This window comes from Rhinichthys klamathensis, unplaced genomic scaffold, assembly GCF_029890125.1.
Source record: "Rhinichthys klamathensis goyatoka isolate OS25496 unplaced genomic scaffold, OSU_Roscu_1.1 h1tg000230l_1, whole genome shotgun sequence".
NCBI lineage: Eukaryota > Metazoa > Chordata > Actinopteri > Cypriniformes > Leuciscidae > Rhinichthys > Rhinichthys klamathensis.
The window spans coordinates 2,021,813-2,041,531 of NW_026606754.1; the positions used below are offsets into that span (position 1 = coordinate 2,021,813).

Genomic DNA, 19,719 nt, shown 5'->3' on the forward strand with positions numbered 1-19,719 from the left:
GCCAAACCAGCGTGGTTTCCCTCGACAAAAACCTAATAGGATATTTTTCAGTTGCTTTAGTATTATTGCAGAAAGATGCAAACCACAGCAACACACAACGATATCTCAGACTGTATGATGGCGAATCCAAATTTTGCAACTTTCAAGTGATTCATCACTGTTTCCTACGCATACATTAATTATAATTCAAATGGATTTTGTGTAATTGACGAAAATGTTGCTGTTGATAGTTGAGAGGGGCACGATTGATCTGCATTTATTCAAGATTTTTCCTCCAAAACTGAATCTATGTCTTTACAATGCTGTGCTTTGCCTCCATCTGTACCTCTCCTAAATATTGCAGCTGATTTAAGGGTGAAAACGTGTAGGCAGGAGAGGAATTAGGGAAATTACAGTGGGAATCCCGTGTTATTGCCCCCCCTTTTCCCGAGCTCAGCATGTATTGGCTAAACTGGATCTAATTTAACTAATCTCCCCGGCCCTGCTGACACTGATAGCCGAGATACGTTTCTGGACTGCGGTTCTTCAGAGACCAGCAGCGAGAGCTGATCCCAGACAGGAGAACCGCGCTGTAGACTTCTGCTCGCCGTAATCCATCTGAATTTCGTGATCTCGGGCGGTTCGGCACAGACTGGGAACGGGAGCCGGCCTCCAGAGGGTTTCAACAGCTGAGTTAAGCTTCGCGAAGAGCAATGGTGACAGCTTTTACTGCTCTGCTATACTGAGTATGTCAACCCATCGCAATAATTTATAAGCAGTGCCCTTGCAGTGGGAGCACGGAGGGGCTTGTGCCTTTTCAAGAGGAAAACTAGCTTGTGATCTGGGGTTTACACTCAGGATGTGTCATTTCACCACGTGAGAGCGTGACGGCCTGTCGTGAGGCAGTGCTACATCTCATGTGTCAATCTACTGTATGTGTGAATATGGTAAACAGTGCTACAAAGAGCCAATATCTGCTTTGGAAAGGATTTGATGCAATTCCCAGGAGGATTTGTGTGTCTCTGTTATGATTGCATATGAATGCGCACATTCTTTGATGAGTCTCAGAGGGTCTTTGGCGGGGCATTGGCTCTACCTGGGCTTTCTGTGCTGACGTCTGCGTAAAGTCATCAATCTGTCCATCTTTATCTGGGGGTTATGGTGGGATGAATAAATGACATCTGGGACTAACTGTAAGATACAATATGCAGCACTTACCAGAGAGCCAGGATGTGACGGGAGCGTGGGAGGAAAAATATTAAAATGCATTGAGAGCCAATGCTTCACTGAAGCCTTGCTGGATCTGCCACCATGGAGCATAAAGAATAGGTCTCTTCTCGGGATGGAGGTGCACCTTTGAATGCATTCAGTCCTTGAATTTTGTGGCGATATGCCTGGCTAAAATGATTTTTACAGTAAAAGGCCAAGCAGGAAATAAGCATACAAATATTTAAAAGTAAATCTGAATATGTAAAACAATAGTTATATTTACATAATGCGTTTGATATAATACAAATGTACTTATCAAAGAAAATAGAATAGATCATTGATGACAAAGTTGTTCAACAATATTTTAAAAATCTCAAAATGTTGCCCCAGTGCAATAGCAGTTGACAGGGTTGTTGGTTGATTTTGTAATAGTCACAAAGGAAAGTGAACACTTCTGTTCATCGATTCAGAGGGAACGTGTCAGAGTTGAGGTGAAAGAGGAGCGAGGACTCAAAGACGCAGAGCAATGTGGGCCTTTATTCAGAAAAAAGAAACACCATGTAGGGGAAAACAGACCAGTATGGCAGGGCTGGATGGGACGGGACACAACAGGGCAACAATTGACGACAAACTGGACAGAGGACAAGGGGCTGTTTACACGACACCGTTTTCAACCAAGAACGTGAAACTTTTTATGTGTTTTGGCCGTTTGTTTACACGACAGTGCCGTTTCGGGTACCTGAAAACGCAAACTTTTGAAAACGGGTTTTTAAAGTGGAAGTTTTTGAAAATGGGGATCGTTTTGACAATGGTGTCGTCTGTACATGGAAAACTCAATGGAAAAACTTCTCCGTTTTAATCGTATCGTTGTTGTGTAAACGTACCATTAGTCTGTCACTTATTCCTAATGTACTCATAACTCTCCTCACTTTCAGTTTGCTTTATAGTGAAGATCCTATAATAATTTATTCAATCAATCAAACAAATTTGTATCTATAAATTATAGATAATAAATGATCTGGTAGATAAACAAACCGGCCTAACCCAGAATACAACTACCTTTAATTCATAAATTCGGGTAGTATAACTCAGTTTTAGACTTAAAATTAAAGATGTGTATTAAAGATTTTTGTTGGCCTACCTTGTTTTTACAAAGAAATGTTTCAGGGTTGAATGTTGAATTTGAAGGTCAGTGTATAAAAGGCTAATAATAACAGACTTAAAGGGATAGTACATCCAAAAATGAAAATGTTCTCATCATTCTCTTGCCCTCGTGTCATGACAGAAGTCGTTTTTGAGTAAACTACCCCATTAGACCCGCAACAGAAGCAGGCTGAAAAAGTAAGACTCGAAAATAAAACAAAGCTGGAGTCATCTGAGGTAAATCCTAAAGACTGAGGCCTTAAAATCTCTTAAAAGCTCACAGGCTCTGGAGAGCGTTTAACGTGTCACTTTAACAATCTAATGGGATTAGGGGGTTAGAGTTGTACTGCAGGAGGCAAACAGAGTGAGACGGAAAGAAACAGGATTCAGGAACAGGGAATAGTCAAACACAGAAATCCAAAATCTTAATTAAAATGCACTAACAGTAATCCACACACTCTTTGTGTTTCTACTTTTGATAGTCAAATGTGCTCAAATTGCAGTTGCTGAATTACGAATCAGACATGTTTTTTAACTCAGGCTTCAACCACAGGGATCCCAATCTGAATATGGAAGGAAACAAATATAACATAGAACATCATATACATTGAATTTAGACAAGATTGAAACAAAGACAGCGGTGCATGATAGACATTAATGGCTCGTTTCCACTGAGCGGTACGGTACGGTACAGTTCGGTACGGTACGCAATTATTTGCGTTTCCACTGTCAAAAGTTGTGAATGGTACCAAAAAGCCGAACCGTACCGTACCACTTTTTGGGTACCCTTCCGTTGGGGTACCTAGCACAGTGGTACAGTACTAAAAGGTGGAGCTAGACTCACTGCAGAACGGTGATTGGTTGACAGAGTATCGTCACTTGCGCGTGCTACAAAGGCATTAGAAGCGCCATTTTTTAATATACAGCTGACATATAATACTACTGTTATTGTGTCACGAAATGTAGTTTTAAGAGTTTTTCAGACGAGAATGTAGTTTTTTAAAGCTCAAATCTGTGGTTTATTTATACATTTATGATAATTTGACTGAGATCCATTCCAAGCAATCACCGGGCGCTCGATCGGCGCTCAAGTACCCCGCCTGGAACAGCCTTTCCTCGGCTAGTCGTTCTGATGTTTGCCGCTGACTTTGACGTCTCTGTCTGTAGTGGTTAAACATGAGATATAATTCGTCTTGTATAGACCTAACAGGCGATCTTTGGTCTCGTGAATCTATAATTCGTTCCCTGGCCAATAGTTTTGACAGAAGGCTAAGTGAAGTTTCATATATTTGAGCGCTGAATTTGTATATTTGACTGAATTGTTTGCTTTATGTTATTAAAGCGTTACTGTATATCTTTTTGTACCTTTTACTTATACTTTTACAATGGCTATTATTGATAAAACTGAAATTTAACAAAAGAGATAGGGTTGAGTTTTGTCATGTTTTATTTTATTACAAGACCATCTGTAATGTTGTTTATTGCAACATTTGTAGGCTACCAATGCACATATTGCCTGGAATATGTTTAATATTTTTAAATAAATTAAAAGAGGCAGGGTTGTGTTTTATATTTAGTTTTGTTATAAATATAGGCTACATACATGCAGTGAATAATCAATAGGCTATGCGTTGCCTGAACCACATTTGTGTGCTTATAATGTTTAAAATGTATTTAAATGAAATCGAAAAAGAAGCAGAGTGGTGTTTTATAACATATTTCGTTTTATTGTTGCCTAAAATGTACATAACCGGAGTAGCAGAGCGAGCTGAGTGGCGCTTTCAAGAACGCGCTGTTCCATTAGCAGAATTACTGGACTCGCGTCCTCGGGATCATTCTCCTGAGTCGGACTTTGCGTAGGCTACTTGGTATTGAGAAACACCTAATGCCAGCGCTTGTTTCTTGTGACAAACATGCCGAGAAGCAAGAACAAGATCTGCTGTCTGTCATCCGTTGTTGTTTACTATGTCGCTTTCTTCACGCGAAAATGACGTCGATCGCTTCTTTCCAGCAAACACCACGCCTATCAAGTAATGCCGAGTTCAGACTGCACGATTTTAGCCCCGATTTTGGCTCGCCGACAGGTTTTGAGAAATCGGCGACAAATGCTCGTTCACGCGAGTGACAATCACGCAGTGTGAATGAGCAAAGACGCGATCTGAGAGAATCGCCGACGAATCGCCGACACCCGTGAGATATTTGGCATGCTAAATATCTGGACCTGTCGGCGATTCACAATCCTGCTGTGTGAATGTGTTCTGACTGAAAACTACATCGGCGATGACCGACAGCCAATGAGAGAGCAAAATACAGGACAGCAGCTGTTCGGGGAGGAGTTATAGACCAGAATATCAGTATTTTAATAGATAGGCTTATATTTATAATTATATATCAAACAGAAACAAAGCACAAACATTTGCGTGACCAGCAGCAACAGCAAGACATTTGCAAAATTATTTATTTACCCCCAACTCTCTTTGCAAAACACAGTCCTTGCTCCCCTTCACCTTCCCAACCATTTCCTGCATAAACTGTTTTTGTTTTTGTTTTTTTTTCGCTACAAATCAGTGCACAATTTGGATCGCAATCTTCTTGTAGGCTATCATTTTTAATAACAAATTCAGCGTCGCGCGAGAACTCCGGTCTCGCGCACGCGTGATCTCCCGTTATTTCCGTATCACTTCTCGCGTTTGTTTGGTTGTGAAACGTAATTTGCGGACCAGGCAGAAGTTGTCGGCGATTCTTTCTTTTGTAAAGTCATGCAGTGTGAAACCTCCTGTCGCCGATCCATCGTGCAGTGTGAACACAGCAGCAACTGAATCTTACCCCAGGTAGTCATGCAGTGTGAAAACAACAGTGACCCGATTATTTTGAAAATCGTGCAGTCTGAACTCGGCATAAGGGTACTGTTGGCGGTGGAAACGCTAGCCGGATCATGGTTTACTGACCCGAACCGTACTGTACTGGACCGCACCGTACCGCTCAGTGGAAACGAGCCATAAGAGAGGAATGACCCTGTGGTGCCTCCGCTGGTGCAGCAAAAGTAAAGAAAAAACACGCATGAAACCTATTTAATACCTCTATTGTTTTCCTACTCAGTAATGCTTTTAGATGGAAAGCAATGGAGACTTTCCTACCAAGAAAAGAACTAATCTCATATAAGAAATAATCTCATGTGTTTTCTCCAGAGTTTCAGAAGAGAGCTCAACAAGGCCTCAAAATGTGCTCTAATTCACAAAGATATCAAAGTCTGCAATCAAAACTCAGTGATTTTTATATGAGCTCACACAGTTTCTCGTCATATACTTCCAAGATATTTTTAGATGTATTTACACAGACTGTTTGATGCAGCTCAGAGATCCCATGAATGCATTTACACTGCAGCTACAATTCTATAAATAATGTTATGAGATTAATGTTTTAAATATAAAACATTTTGAATATATAAATGAAATGATGGGGGAAAATATGAAATTATACTTTACATGTTAGGAAGATTGGTTGTCTCCCTCAGTTGCAAGCTTTGAACATTAAGGGCCCTATATCATACAACCGGAGCAGTGCAGCGCCAGGTGTTTTGCTAGCTTCAGCCCGACGCAATTATCATTTTCACGTCCTGCGCCACGCTGTTTAAATACCAAATGCATTTGCACCCGTCTGTTCGCCCATGGGCTGCTGGTCTGAGAACGAGTGTGTGTGTTCAGGCGCATTGATGGTGCGTTGCTATTTTGAGGAACTGAAAAAGACTGAGCCATTGACCAACTGAAACCTGGTCTAAAGTCAATGGCGCAGTATTTATTTTTTTTGTTATTTAAAGAGCGCATTAGTAATATGAGCCTATAGGCGGGGTCCACAACGTGCATACACTCTGCTTATTACACACACACTCTGCTTATTACACACACAGGGACGCACAGCAGCACACAAACATGCCAATTATTAAAAATAAAAGGATTTCAATGTAAAAGATTATTATTGTGTACACAAAGATATTGTGGAATCCGGTTTGTCCCGTAGATGGTCTGCTTTAACCTCGCGCACGAGCAGATCCGTTTGCGCTCTCGAGACGCGTTCAGTTTTCCACTTGCAAATTCCTCCATGTAAATAGCAAATCCGCCGTGGCGCGAGCGCAACTGGCTTTTAAAGGGAATGGGAGATGAGACTCTGATTGGTTTATTGCACGTTACACCCAGGGCCCTGGGGGTTTAAGTGTGACCCGTTTAACAGGTGCCATGGGAAATCAAACTCTCTTTACTTAAACTCCCCCTGTAGTCAATCATTTTGTTGCTTAAAACTCATATTTAAACACATATTTAAGTGTTTATGTATTGCTCTCTACAACGTTGGACACATAATGGTAATTAATATGATTAGCCTTTTGCTTGACTATGTTATCAAACAGATAATAATGTGTTGGTAATGTTACACAAACCATGTTCTAGGCAGCTGCCTTCTAAATATAAACGTCATTAGAAACGCTTTGAACAACTCAGAACGTCAATGGAGAAAGACATGGTTCATCATAACATCATATACGTAATTCACACACTATATTGCTAAATGTACCTGATTTTTTTTTTTTTTTTTTTTTTTTTTTTTTGCTGTTAATGATATGCTAAAGCCCGCCGGCACGTTGATCTGATTGGTTACAAGGTCGTTTGTGACGTCAGAAACACCAGCGATTTCAAACCGTGTTTGTGAGACTGTCTTTGGTTCAATGCAGTTTTAAGCAGAAAATACTCAGCAATGCTGCCGGCTTATGAACTTACACATGGTGTGTCTTAAAGCGTATTAAAAACACCACATAGACATATAAACCACATTAAAAGCTTGATTCTCACCACAGGGGGACTTTGAAATTTTCTTATACTGAACATGTTAATTTCCTTGTCATTTCTTGGAATATCTGAAAGCCAGTTTTTCCTAATATCTCGCATTCTTAGCAGAACACAATTTACTCATGGGGAAAACCAATTGTTTAATCAATAATTCAAGAAGGTCCAGAATTTAAAGCTCTTGATTCTAACTTGTACTTGGCCTTGTGAAAAAGTAACATAGGTCTTGTAAATGTTTAACCATAGCATTTGTTACAATAAAGATACAATTACAGATAAGACACTGAAGGCTCCTCATTACATGCTAAGGCCAATGTTAACTTTTTTTATTTATAGTATTTGTTATGAAAAATAGCAAGCTACACATTTATAAACTATAGCTACAACATGCCACAGGTATAATATAAATTCTTAGTGAAAAATCAAATCTCTTAACAGATTATCTATTATAAATTCTAGTTAGTCCAAATCTACCCCAATAAATACAATAGAACGTGATCAATTCTAGTAAATGTGGTCATGAGTTTTAAAAGCTGAATGTTGGTGCAGGATGATGTTTTCTCCTCTTTTCATCAGTGTTTTTAGTGGCTGTTCTAGATCATGTTTGACGTTCTCCATAGCGTTTTAAAGCGGTAAATTCATCAGCGTCGCGTCGCGATATGAAAATCTTAGCACACTTTTGGAGTGCGCTCTGTGGCTTTGGGGCAACTTATGCACAATTAAACAATTGGGCTTCAGTCATATTGCACAGATAATTGATCCGTTCAGTTCATACAACTTATAAAAGCTCAGAATGCACGATGTATACAATTAATGAGTTGCCTGATTCTATGTTTCTTGTGGGCGGTCAGAGTACCAGCGACATGTGAGAAGTGCCGGTACATAAGAAAAAGTGAGGGTACGCTACAGAGTAGTGTTGTCAAAATATTCGGTACTTCGGTACCGAGAACCGTAAAATTTTAATGGTATCGGTACCGACTACTGGAATTTTGGTACCGCGACATCCCTACTACAGAGTACAAAGTAGTGACTGCGTACCGGTGCGTATTGGCTCACTTTGAGCACTGGTCCGACCTAAACCTGGAGCGATGTTCACCCTAGTGATGTTGCTGGTTTCAGCAGGATCCGGACACCATTCGCTGGGTCATCTCTCAGGTCAAAGGGGGGGTGGCGAAATGATCACAGAGCCAGAGAGCAGGATTGATTTTTTAGCTCAGGATCTCACTCTACAACCTTTAACAGGAAAACATTGATACGGAGATAGTCTTAGAGTTGAAGCATGTCTTAGATGAGAAGCCTGGACGCTGTCGAAAAGTGTCAGTCCACTTGATCCTTTGAAGATGCGTGTTCTTCTTCTTATATTTCCTCAGTTTGTTTAAACAATCAATATTTATGACTTCTGAGGGCTTTCCACCGAGAAACTACGGGTGTTAATAACCCTAGAGGTTTGCCAATTCCTTCTTCTTTACTCCCGTCAAATACTTCAGGTCATCATCACCTCACTTTCTTATTTCCATCCATCCATCCATCCATCCATCCATCCATCCATCCATCCATCCATCCATCCATCCATCCATCCATCCATCCATCCATCCATCCATCCATCCATCCATCCATCCATCCATCCATCCATCCATCCATCCATCCATCCATCCATCCATCCATCCATCCATCCATCCATCCATCCATCCATCCATCCATCCATCCATCCATCCATCCATCCATCCATCCATCCATCCATCCATCCATCCATCCATCCATCCATCCATCCATCCATCCATCCATCCATACATACATACATACATACATACATACATACATACATACATACATACATCCATACATCCATACATACATACATACATACATACATACATACATACATACATACATACACTTTAATCTTGTGATTAGTAAATAATTGGTATTGCTTTATAACTTGTCATAGTTATTAGTTCTTAATGAGGCTAATCTCATTCAGTAATTATTGATTACCTAATAAGGAACTATCTCAGTCGTAAATGTGATCTACTGTTTCGTTAACCTTGTTTCCATATTAGCTAATAGTATTAGCTGCAGTGTTCATTTAGAACTACTCATTTGTCCTACATTAATTCCTGCATATTAATTATGGACCATTATTCTAAAGTGTTACAGTTCTGCAAGGTGTTACACTTAAATGTGCATAAGAATATGCTTTGCATTGTATCAGCCCGACGCATCAATAGTAATTTGAGTGAATACCAATATTAAAGTGTTCTGGTGTTTCAGAGGAATGATACTTGGATTCAGATCGGTTAGTGTATTTGGTTTGTCTATTGGAAAAGAGCCAGACCTGCTCAGCTTACAGAGGTTTAAATTCCAAGCAGTCGAGAGGACAGGCGAGGTACAGATGCTCCTGCCAGTTAATTAGGATGTATCCCCTCGGGATCACTCCGGCTTCTGGCCTGCCCACATAAAAGCTAGCCTGAGGGAGGAAAAATGAAGATAACTGAGTGTTCGAGAGAGCTTTTGGAACGCGTTTGGGGCCATTTGTCCTCCCCCAGTCTCAACCCTCAATGAGTTTTGAAGAACGCTTATTGATTGGTCATGCCATGAGGTAAGTGTTGGAGGAGGAATTGATGATGCTGCAGCTTTTTTGTTACCCGAGCTGCACCCATGCTGTGGGTAAGATGAGACAAGACTCGCATTTATACCCGCTTCCTACTGTTCATTATTTGTTTTAGTTGCAGTGCTTATGAACACTGCATTGAACAACCTCATACTTTTTTTTTATTCTTCTCCATAACGTTCTGTAATTAATTTTACAAACTGCATAACATACAGACTGCATTCAGTCTTTGTTTTGCAGCCTTTGGTGTGTCATTTTTTACTTATACATATATATATATATATATATATATATAAACTAACATCAAACAGATGAATAAATCTATATTTAAAAAAAAAAAAAAATTGGCAAAAAGAAAGAAAGAAAGTCTCTAACAAACACTGAAGATGTCATTGCAATATTTGTATACAAGATTGCGGTTGCTCTTCTTTTTAAACCAATTTACATATTGAGTTATCGTGAATGCTTTTTTTCTTTCTTACATATATTTAGCCATTCATTTGGCATATTTTGCATATTAATATCATATTTCTTTCTCCCCATTTCTCCATCTATTGCTATAATTGTTTTATTATTTTACCAAAAATTTTCACACTGCTCATTTGCAAGCGCTGATATTTCCTCTAGGAAATGCAAATCTAGTTATTTATTTTTTTTCTCATTCATTTTTGTTTTCTTCCATGGCACTATCCAATATCCTTTTCTTCATCAACCCCCAAGAAATGAAACCCTAAGCGCTCACTGCAGGGAAGAGCAATTATATAATCCCTGCTATGCCATTTACCATCATTTTCCTAAAACAGTCAAACTGTTTATGGCGCATGAGTCCTAAACTCGGCTCTGCGTGTTTTAGCTAAAGGTCACGCCTGAGCTGTAATGACCCAGCAGTCTGAAGTCTGCTTTTATTGAACCTCTGGACTGAATGCTTTGCGATTGCTTTCATTCCTGCCCATGCACTGGGCTCTCTCTCTCTCTCTCTCTCTGTCAGACCCGTGTGAGTAATAGGTTCTGCCTGTGGGCGAGCGCTGGGTCACTCCGGTCTGTCTTTGCCCATCACGGCGGGAGGGTGAAAACTTCCCTCAAGGACACCAAATCTCTTTCTGGCTGGCCCAGACAAAGGTGACAGTGGTAGAGGTGGGATCGATGTGTCAGCCGGGGGAGGAATATTACAAAGTGAGCGAGGAATCGTTGGGTATTTACTTCACATTAACTGTAATCCAGCCCCATAATGCCTCTCAGAAATCAGCCCACCTTCAGCCGTCTATGTTACACGCTGGGATTTCAGTAATCTGCTACTGTGAAATATTATAGCTATTGAATGTTATCATTTACATATACAGTATTATGTTCATTTACAAGGTCATATTTGTATTTTTATGAACATAATTTTTCATTCTGCTCATTGCTGCAGCAGCTCTTGTCATTCTCTGCCTGAAACATGACGTACTGTACACTAGTGCAGCTGATGGCGCTTTGAAGTGACGCTCGAGTGATCAAGAATTTTCCAATGTACAAATAAGCTTTCCTTCGGTTCCTCCGTCCTCAATAAGCAGAGCGCCTAGTGTTTTCAGCTGGCTAAAAATGCTTTGGTGGACACGCTGCCTTAGTCTGAACAAACTACTTGCACTATTTATACTACAAAACACCATAGAAAAGTGCATAAGTGTGCAAATTCGAAAACAGCTAGAGTGTATCAGGTGTAGTTCCTAAAGCCCATGGCTACATCAGAAATTGCATACTTCCCTATTATATAGTAGGCGAAAAAAGTATGTCCAAATTCAGAGTACTATGAGTAGAGTAGGCAAAAAGTACCCCGATGACCTACTACTTCCAGTGAGATTCTGTAGTGTGCATTCGATTTACTATCTCCCACGGGAGAGGATTTATGAGTGGCAGTGAAGCGACGCAACTGACGCTGGTAGATCACATGATAATGACAACATGGTGAACGTAGTACGTCCGGATTCATACTACAAACACTCATACTATATAGAACATACTTTTTTATCGCAAAGTAAGTTCCTACTCAAGATAGTATGCGATTTTGGACGCTGCCCACCTTTTCACAACTCCCACTCTGATTGGCCAGCTGGCCATTTGTCACGAATAGTCAACCACTTAAAGCGTGTGTTGAAGATGTAACGCCCTTACCATAACCCGAGGCTTCATGAGCAGCTTTAAACAGTATGATATCTATGGCAACTATGCTGTCGCTATTGAAAGTCTGAACTAATTTTTGTCCTTGCAGTGAAAAAAAAAGCGTCTCTTCAACATAGCAAAATCACTTAAAGGTGGAGTAAGCGATATTTCAAAAACGCTGTTGAACATTGTTGATATTTGAAATCAACCCTAACAAACACACCCTCTCTTCTAGGGCTGGGTAAAAATTAATCGATTCTCATTTTTACGAACCGATATCGATTCTTAAATCTCAAGAATCGATTAGTCATCCTGTTTTCATTTGATGAATGAATGGAACATTGTAGAGCTCATCCCATCCAATAAATCACAATAATCTTTGTGCTTTGTTACTATTGATACTAAATAAAGTCTCAAATTTCAAATTACATCCATTTTCTTACGAAATTCAAAAACATAAATAGTGTTTTGGCGCTGTGGCGTGAGATTGCTCTGGCTCAGCTCAGCTCAAGAGAAGCTCATGATCTCCTCTTCTGCCTTAATAATACCAGTTACAGCACGAAATAAACATGAATAAACGTCTGAAAGTGTGTTAAAGATAGAGTACAACTTATCGAAATCCGTATCATCTCACATGGAATCGCTCAATCAGTGTTTCACCCGTGGAAAGACGTCAGTAAAACAGCGTCATGTAACGTCACATTTACCTCAGAAAAACCATGTGACCATAAACTCGTTAGTCAGCTAGAAAAATTAACTCTAGAGAGGAGCATTTTGCTAAATATATGCACCATATTACATATTCATTATAATTTTTAATGTTCTTCAATATTTAATCCATGTTTGAATAAATCTGGCAAGTTTTTATGACAGCCACCATTTAAATGTTTATATTTCATATAACTGTATTATTATAAAAATAAATAAAAGTGTCATTTAAGTGTTTGTATAGCTACAAATCAGTTAATTTTTACCTTCAATATTATAGTAGGCTAATGAAGCCTAGTAGGCTAACTGACTCCCATAGTTTACAGCATTAGTTAAGAGATTTGTTTTCCTTGAGAAAATTTGCCATGTATTGTACCTGATATCCAAAATAATCAATATTGAATCGAATCGGAATCGAATCGAATTGCAAGCTTGTGAATCGAAATCGAATCGAATTGTGAAATTTGAGCCAATACCCAGCCCTACTCTCTTCATTCCTCCAAAACTGACCCTCCAATCCTAACCGCCCTGCTCCGAGTCTCGAACCCTTTTTGTCCTTGCAGTGGAAAAAAAAAGCGTCTCTTCAACATAGCAAAATCACTTAAAGGTGGAGTAAGTGATATTTTAAAAACACTGTTGAACATTGTTGATATTTGAAATCAACCCTAACAAACACACCCTCTCTTCATTGCTCCACCTCCAATCCTAACCGCCCTGCTCCGAGTCTCGAACCCCGATCCCCTGCAAGCGAGTCGAGTACACTAACAATGACGCTAAACACCGCATTCTCTAGCAGTCGTCAGCGCGACTCTCACTAGCTGGCCTCCGTTACACACACAATCTGTTTATCATAGCAGAACTAACTTCCAAACAGCGTTTTTCAAATATGGTTTACGCCACCTTTATCCCAACTGTTCTTTGAGGGCGGGTCAAAGCTGCTAGTAGATGGGTATTATGCTAATGTGTAACACGGTAACAATGGCAAGAGTACTGTTTCAGGCAGTTGTTTTCTGTTAAAGAGATTCACTCCCTTTGGTGTGAAATTTGTAACTTTGCAGATCACAAACTATTATATTACTAAAGGAAAAAGGTCAAATAAAGGAACATCCCTGGTTATTTGAAGTTAAAGGACTGGTTCAGTCCACATGTACCCTCTGTGATGTGCTCTGTTAGCTGTAGTGCTCTGCATCAGGTCTTGGCCTGGACCCTGTGAATGGATTCGTGTCATTAGGCTCTGGCTGTTTCCTCATCAAGGTTGTAGAGTCGTCCTGTGGCTCGCAGGCGGTGAAGTTCGTGGAGATCTCTGTTCTTCCGCCAGCTCTCGCTCAGGTGTGAGGAGCCCGTGGCTGTATTTGTTTGTGGGACAGGACTGATGACCTTACTGGCTCCAGAAACCTTCAGTGGAGCCAAAAGTCAAGGGCATCACGGCAAAAGCTACGGCTGCGTCATTGTATCACAGTCTTTGAGGTTTTGGGGAATCGTTGAAGGTTCACCATGACCCAACAAAGAGAATTATGTCATTATCAACACACAATTATGTTGTTCCAAATCCATAGGAGGGTTTCTCTAATGCAGAACACAAACAGACACATATATCCACTATAGAAAGCATTTAGTTTAAAGGACAAAAAGGGTCCATGAGTATGACTGTGCTGTATTCCTTGTAACCTGGAGCCATGGAAGAGCTTTGTGTTAGATTAAAACTTGAACATGCGTCATGCAGGGTTTGACCGTAGCCAAATGGCATTGGTTCTCATGTGTCTTGTGACCAATCAAAGTGCATATAGGTTTGGCCCTGTTTACACCTGTGTTAAGATGCGTTTTTGTCGATCGGATCACAAGTGGACGGCGCTAAATACAGGTGTAAATGGGGTCTAAAAGGTTTTGAGCTTGTCCACTATCCACCACTTCCAGAGGGAGTTGAAAACGCATTCGACCGGATTGCTTTCGTAATGTAAACACTCATGTGAATGTGTTCGAACAGACAAAGAAGACCGTCTGCTCTCCGTCTACTGACCTAATGAGTGAACATTATGGGAAGAGCCCAAGCCAGACGGGATTTAAACTTTATCGGCTGGAGACCCAAGTTTGGTTTGAAGATGAGAAACGTACCAAGCACAATATTCTCTCACCTTTGCTGATTTCTAACACACACTCACAGCGTTCGGCTGGTTTTGCGGCCGTCAGAGCAGAAACTAAAGCTGATGCTCTCCGTGTGTATTCCCCAACGCTATCTCACGACCAATTCGTACGAATTCGTACAAGTGATTAAAAGGTGGCTAATTCGTACTAATTCATACGACCTCACTCGTACGAATTTGTACGATTTGTCTAAACCCATGTGATGGGTGGGTTTAGGGGCGGGGTCAGGGGTAGGTCCTTCGTACGAAATAATACGAATTTGGTAACTCATAAAATATGTACGAATTAGCAAAAATCGTACGAATTTGTACGATTTGTCTAAACCCATGTGATGGCTAGGTTTAGGGGCGGGGTCAGGGGTAGGTCCTTCGTACGAAATCATACAAATTTGGTAACTCATAAAATATGTACGAATTAGCAAAAATCGTACGAATTTGTATGATTTGTCTAAACCCATGTGATGGCTAGGTTTAGGGGCGGGGTCAGGGGTAGGTCCTTCGTACGAAATCATACAAATTTGGTAACTCGTAAATTATGTACGAATTAGCAAAAATCTTACGAATTTGTACGATTTGTCTAAACCCATGTGATGGGTAGGTTTAGGGGCGGGGTCAGGGGTAGGTCCTTCGTACGAAATCATACGAATTTGGTAACTCGTAAAATATGTACGAATTAGCAAAAGTCGTACGAATTTGTACGATTTTTCTAAACCCATGTGATGGGTAGGTTTAGGGGCGGGGTCAGGGGTAGGTCATTCGTACGAAATCATACAAATTTGGTAACTTGTAAAATATGTACGAATTAGCAAAAATCGTACGAATTTGTACGATTTGTCTAAACCCATGTGATGGGTAGGTTTAGGGGCGGGGTCAGGGGTAGGTCATTCGTACGAAATCATACAAATTTGGTAACTCGTAAAATATGTACGAATTAGCAAAAATCGTACGAATTTTTACGATTTGTCTAAACCCATGTGATGGGTAGGTTTTGGGGGGGGGTCAGGGGTAGGTCCTTCGTACGAAATCATACAAATTTGGTAACTCGTAAAATATGTACGAATTAGCAAAAATCGTACGAATTGTACGATTTGTCTAAACCCATGTGATGGGTAGGTTTAGGGGCGGGGTCAGGGGTAGGTCCTTCGTACGAAATCATACAAATTTGGTAACTCGTAAAATATGTACGAATTAGCAAAAATCGTACGAATTTGTACGATTTGTCTAAACCCATGTGATGGGTAGGTCCTTCGTACGAAATCATACGAATTTGGTAACTCGTAAAATATGTACGAATTAGCAAAAATCGTACGAATTTGTACGATTTGTCTAAACCCATGTGATGGGTAGGTTTAGGGGCGGGGTCAGGGGTAGGTCATTTGTACGAAATCATACAAATTTGGTAACTCGTAAAATATGTACGAATTAGCAAAAATCGTACGAATTTGTACGATTTGTCTAAACCCATGTGATGGGTAGGTTTAGGGGCGGGGTCAGGGGTAGGTCATTCGTACGAAATCATACAAATTTGGTAATTCGTAAAATATGTACGAATTAGCAAAAATCGTACGAATTTGTACAATTTGTCTAAACCCATGTGATGGGTAGGTTTAGGGGCGGGTTCAGGGGTAGGTCATTCGTACGAAATCATACAAATTTGGTAACTCGTAAAATATATACGAATTAGCAAAAATCGTACGAATTTGTACGATTTGTCTAAACCCATGTGATGGGTAGGTTTAGGGGCGGGGTCAGGGGTAGGTCATTCGTACGAAATCACACGAATTTGGTAACTCGTAAAATATGTACGAATTAGCAAAAATCGTACGAATTTGTACGAGTGAGGTCGTATGAATTAGTACGAATTAGCCACCTCGTAAAATTCGTACGAATTGCCGAGAGATTGGGCTGGTATTCCCATCATTTCTGGACACGTTCACATGTAAATTGCGTCAGCTGATTTCGTCCATTAGATTGAAAGAGATGAAAAAACACATATAAATCCACCCGCCCATAGACGAGCCCCTCGAGGAAATCAGGACAGAAGTGGATGAAAGTGGACAAAAGAGACGGATTAAGTAAATGGGAATGTGTCTCCCTCGTCTACTCGTGATCCGATCGACCAAAACGCATCTTAATAGCAGGTGGAAGCAGGGCCTTGGATAACTAAAATATTTTTTAACAACTGAATTTTTTTTCCAAAAAAACTGCAGGAAACATAAAATGCATGAGTCATGGAAACTACTTTTATGGTTCTTTTTATTCTTTTTTGGGCTTGACAGCGCCTAGTCACTGTCTACTGGTGTTCTGCACAACATCTCATTTCAGAAGACATGAGAGTTAATAAATGGTGACAGGAGTTTCATTTTTGGCTGAACAAGTGGTTCTGTCTAGAAAAGTGTTATTGCTCACTTGTTCTCTGCTCTTTCCATGCATGATCTTCTGCTCAGGAACTCTGTGATATTACTTCCATTGCATAGCATGATCTGAGTTTGCAGTGTTGCTGCGGTCAGAGTTGCCCAGTGTGTGCAAGCAGGGAGACTTCTCTTGTGCTACATTTTCCACGCATGGGAAAAGGGTGATAATCTTTTTTTGTCTTTTCAATTTGCATTCATTCAATTCAATTTTCTCAAAAACGAGGTTTAAAAAATGCCCCGTTTTCAATCGAGCTGCTGTGAGTGAGTGAGTGGAGGCAGGGACTAATTTGCATATTCATGCATCCACGTATAATAAACGAAGCAAGGGTGTAGAGTTACATTCAAGCTATTGTAAGGCATTACGAAATTATTTTCACTGGGAAATTTTTAAATATGTCATTTTGATAACCAAAGATGAGTTTTAAGAGAGAACATTTTCATTTTCAATTTTCACTCACAAATAATTACAAACTGAACATGAAATTGTGAAGTAGAAAGACTGAAATAGTATTTGACTATTTTGCGTATGACAATAATCTTTGTTTCATTTACAACTTCAAAAAAATCCGTTTTACAGTGTGTGAGATCTTGCCTTACCTCAGAATGAATCGCGAGGACTCATCACTCAGGGTCATGAATGAGAAAGTGACGTCCTGAAGTGAACACTGTTTGTAGAGGTCTGAGGTGAAGGTCGCAGGGCCCGAGAGTCATCAGAAATGCACAGGAGGGCAGAGTTATGTTCAGATTTGTCCATGTGTTATTCCCGTTGGCCAGCGTACAGTAAGGAAGCACGTCAAAGACTGTCATGTGGAAACATCCATCAATGTGAAGTGTCTTTGTCACTTAAGACAGAGTAAATGGAGAGAGAAGCTCACCTGAGGGACGATATACGGCCCCTGCGCTCTTCTTACATGGATTGTAAACTGTTATTGATTCTCTTTCCTGTAGGTTGTGACACTCGGAAAGAACAGTCGGGGTTACCATTACGTTATTGCCAATCTGGTGAGTTTCAGCACCTTCATACACTGACTAATGAAGAGAGAAATAAATGGAAGTTCATTGGCAAATAAGAAAATGAAAATGTACTTTATTAAATATCCACTGCAATGCATGAATGTTTTTTTATTTTTTTTATTGATTGATTGATTGTCAACAAAATGTTTGATGCAAAAAAAATGGTGTAATAATCAAGTAAAATATTTTTGGTTACACTTTATTTTAAGGTGTCATTGTTACAGTGTAATTATATATTTAAGTACTGAGTAATATTAAGCAACTACATGTACTTACTATAGGGTTTGGTTGAGGGTTAGTTGCATGTAATTATCCATAATATACTGTAAGTAAATGTAACATGTAACAAGGACACTGTAAAATAAAGTGTTACCATATTTTTCAACATACCTCAGATGCAAGTGCATTTACACTTCTCAGTAATTATTTTAAAACATTATTCTGCATTTCAATTTTTTTTCAAGTAATGACTTTGGATCGTGAATATCAGTTTTTGTGGGCAAATAATTGACATGTCATAAATGATCTGATACTCACTTACCTTGACGCACATGTGGGGGTCACAATGGGACACTACTTCTTGTTTTATGGTTTTCTTATAATAATATGCAGTGAGATATATATGTAATACCTGTTTATACTCAAGAAACCCCAGTGATTGGCCATATTACGCTTTTCCCCTTTTGGGTTTTGAACCAGAAACATCAAGTTGCTAATCCAGAGATTTGACCACATACATTCACTCTATACACATAATAAGACCTTCAATTTCCACAAAAACATGACGTTTGTTATATATATCCTAACTCTCCTTTTTTTTCCCCCCTTCATCTCTTTCAACAGGGCTTCACCAACATCAGTCTGGACAAGGTGTTTCTCGGCGGAGCAAACATTAGCGGCTTCCAGATCATCAATCCGGAAAACTCAGTGGTACAGCAGTTTCTCCAGAGATGGGACCGTCTGGATGAAAGAGAGTTTCCTGAAGCTAGAAACACACCTCTGAAGGTCTGAAAGTACTTTTCTTTTCTTTTTTATAACATAAAATCATTGTTTTCTTCTTCTGATCTTTGACTTTCTCTTTCTTTGCCTGTTTTGCTTATTTTTTCCGTCTTTGCCACAGTCGATATATATTGACATTCAGCCCGAGGTTCTATTAAAGCTGGGGCTCAATTTACATCTAATTAAACAATGATCATGAGATGAATAGATCTCAAATGCCATTTAATTAAGGTTTTATTATGGATGGCTGCGTAAGAAATGACTGTGCTTTCATCGAACCAGTGAGCAGGCAAAGAAGTGTTTAAACACACCTGAATGTTATAAAGAAAAGTCACCCAAAAGGCGAAAGATTATATTTTCTTTAAATAAAATGAAGCTTTTTTAGGGGACCACTACAAAATTTTGCATTGTGACATTATTTTTATGAAAAATAAGTTCATTTACTCTGTAACACTTTACTTAAAGTCTTTATAAATAATGCATTGTACAAATATTTTTCTCTTATGCGTTGTAATGCACCTTATAAT

At 39.7% G+C, this 19,719-nt stretch overlaps 1 protein-coding gene across 4 annotated transcripts in view; it reads left to right on the forward strand.

The window, feature by feature from the left end:
* Nucleotides 1-19,719, forward strand: part of gria3b (glutamate receptor, ionotropic, AMPA 3b) — a 180,644-nt gene that overhangs the window by 101,406 nt on the left and 59,519 nt on the right. For all 4 annotated transcript variants that reach the window (XM_056265210.1, XM_056265211.1, XM_056265209.1 and 1 more), the window contains exons 5-6: nt 18,128-18,181; nt 19,037-19,198. In XM_056265210.1, the coding sequence (XP_056121185.1) occupies nt 18,128-18,181; nt 19,037-19,198 (216 nt within the window). The remainder of the gene's footprint in view (nt 1-18,127; nt 18,182-19,036; nt 19,199-19,719) is intronic.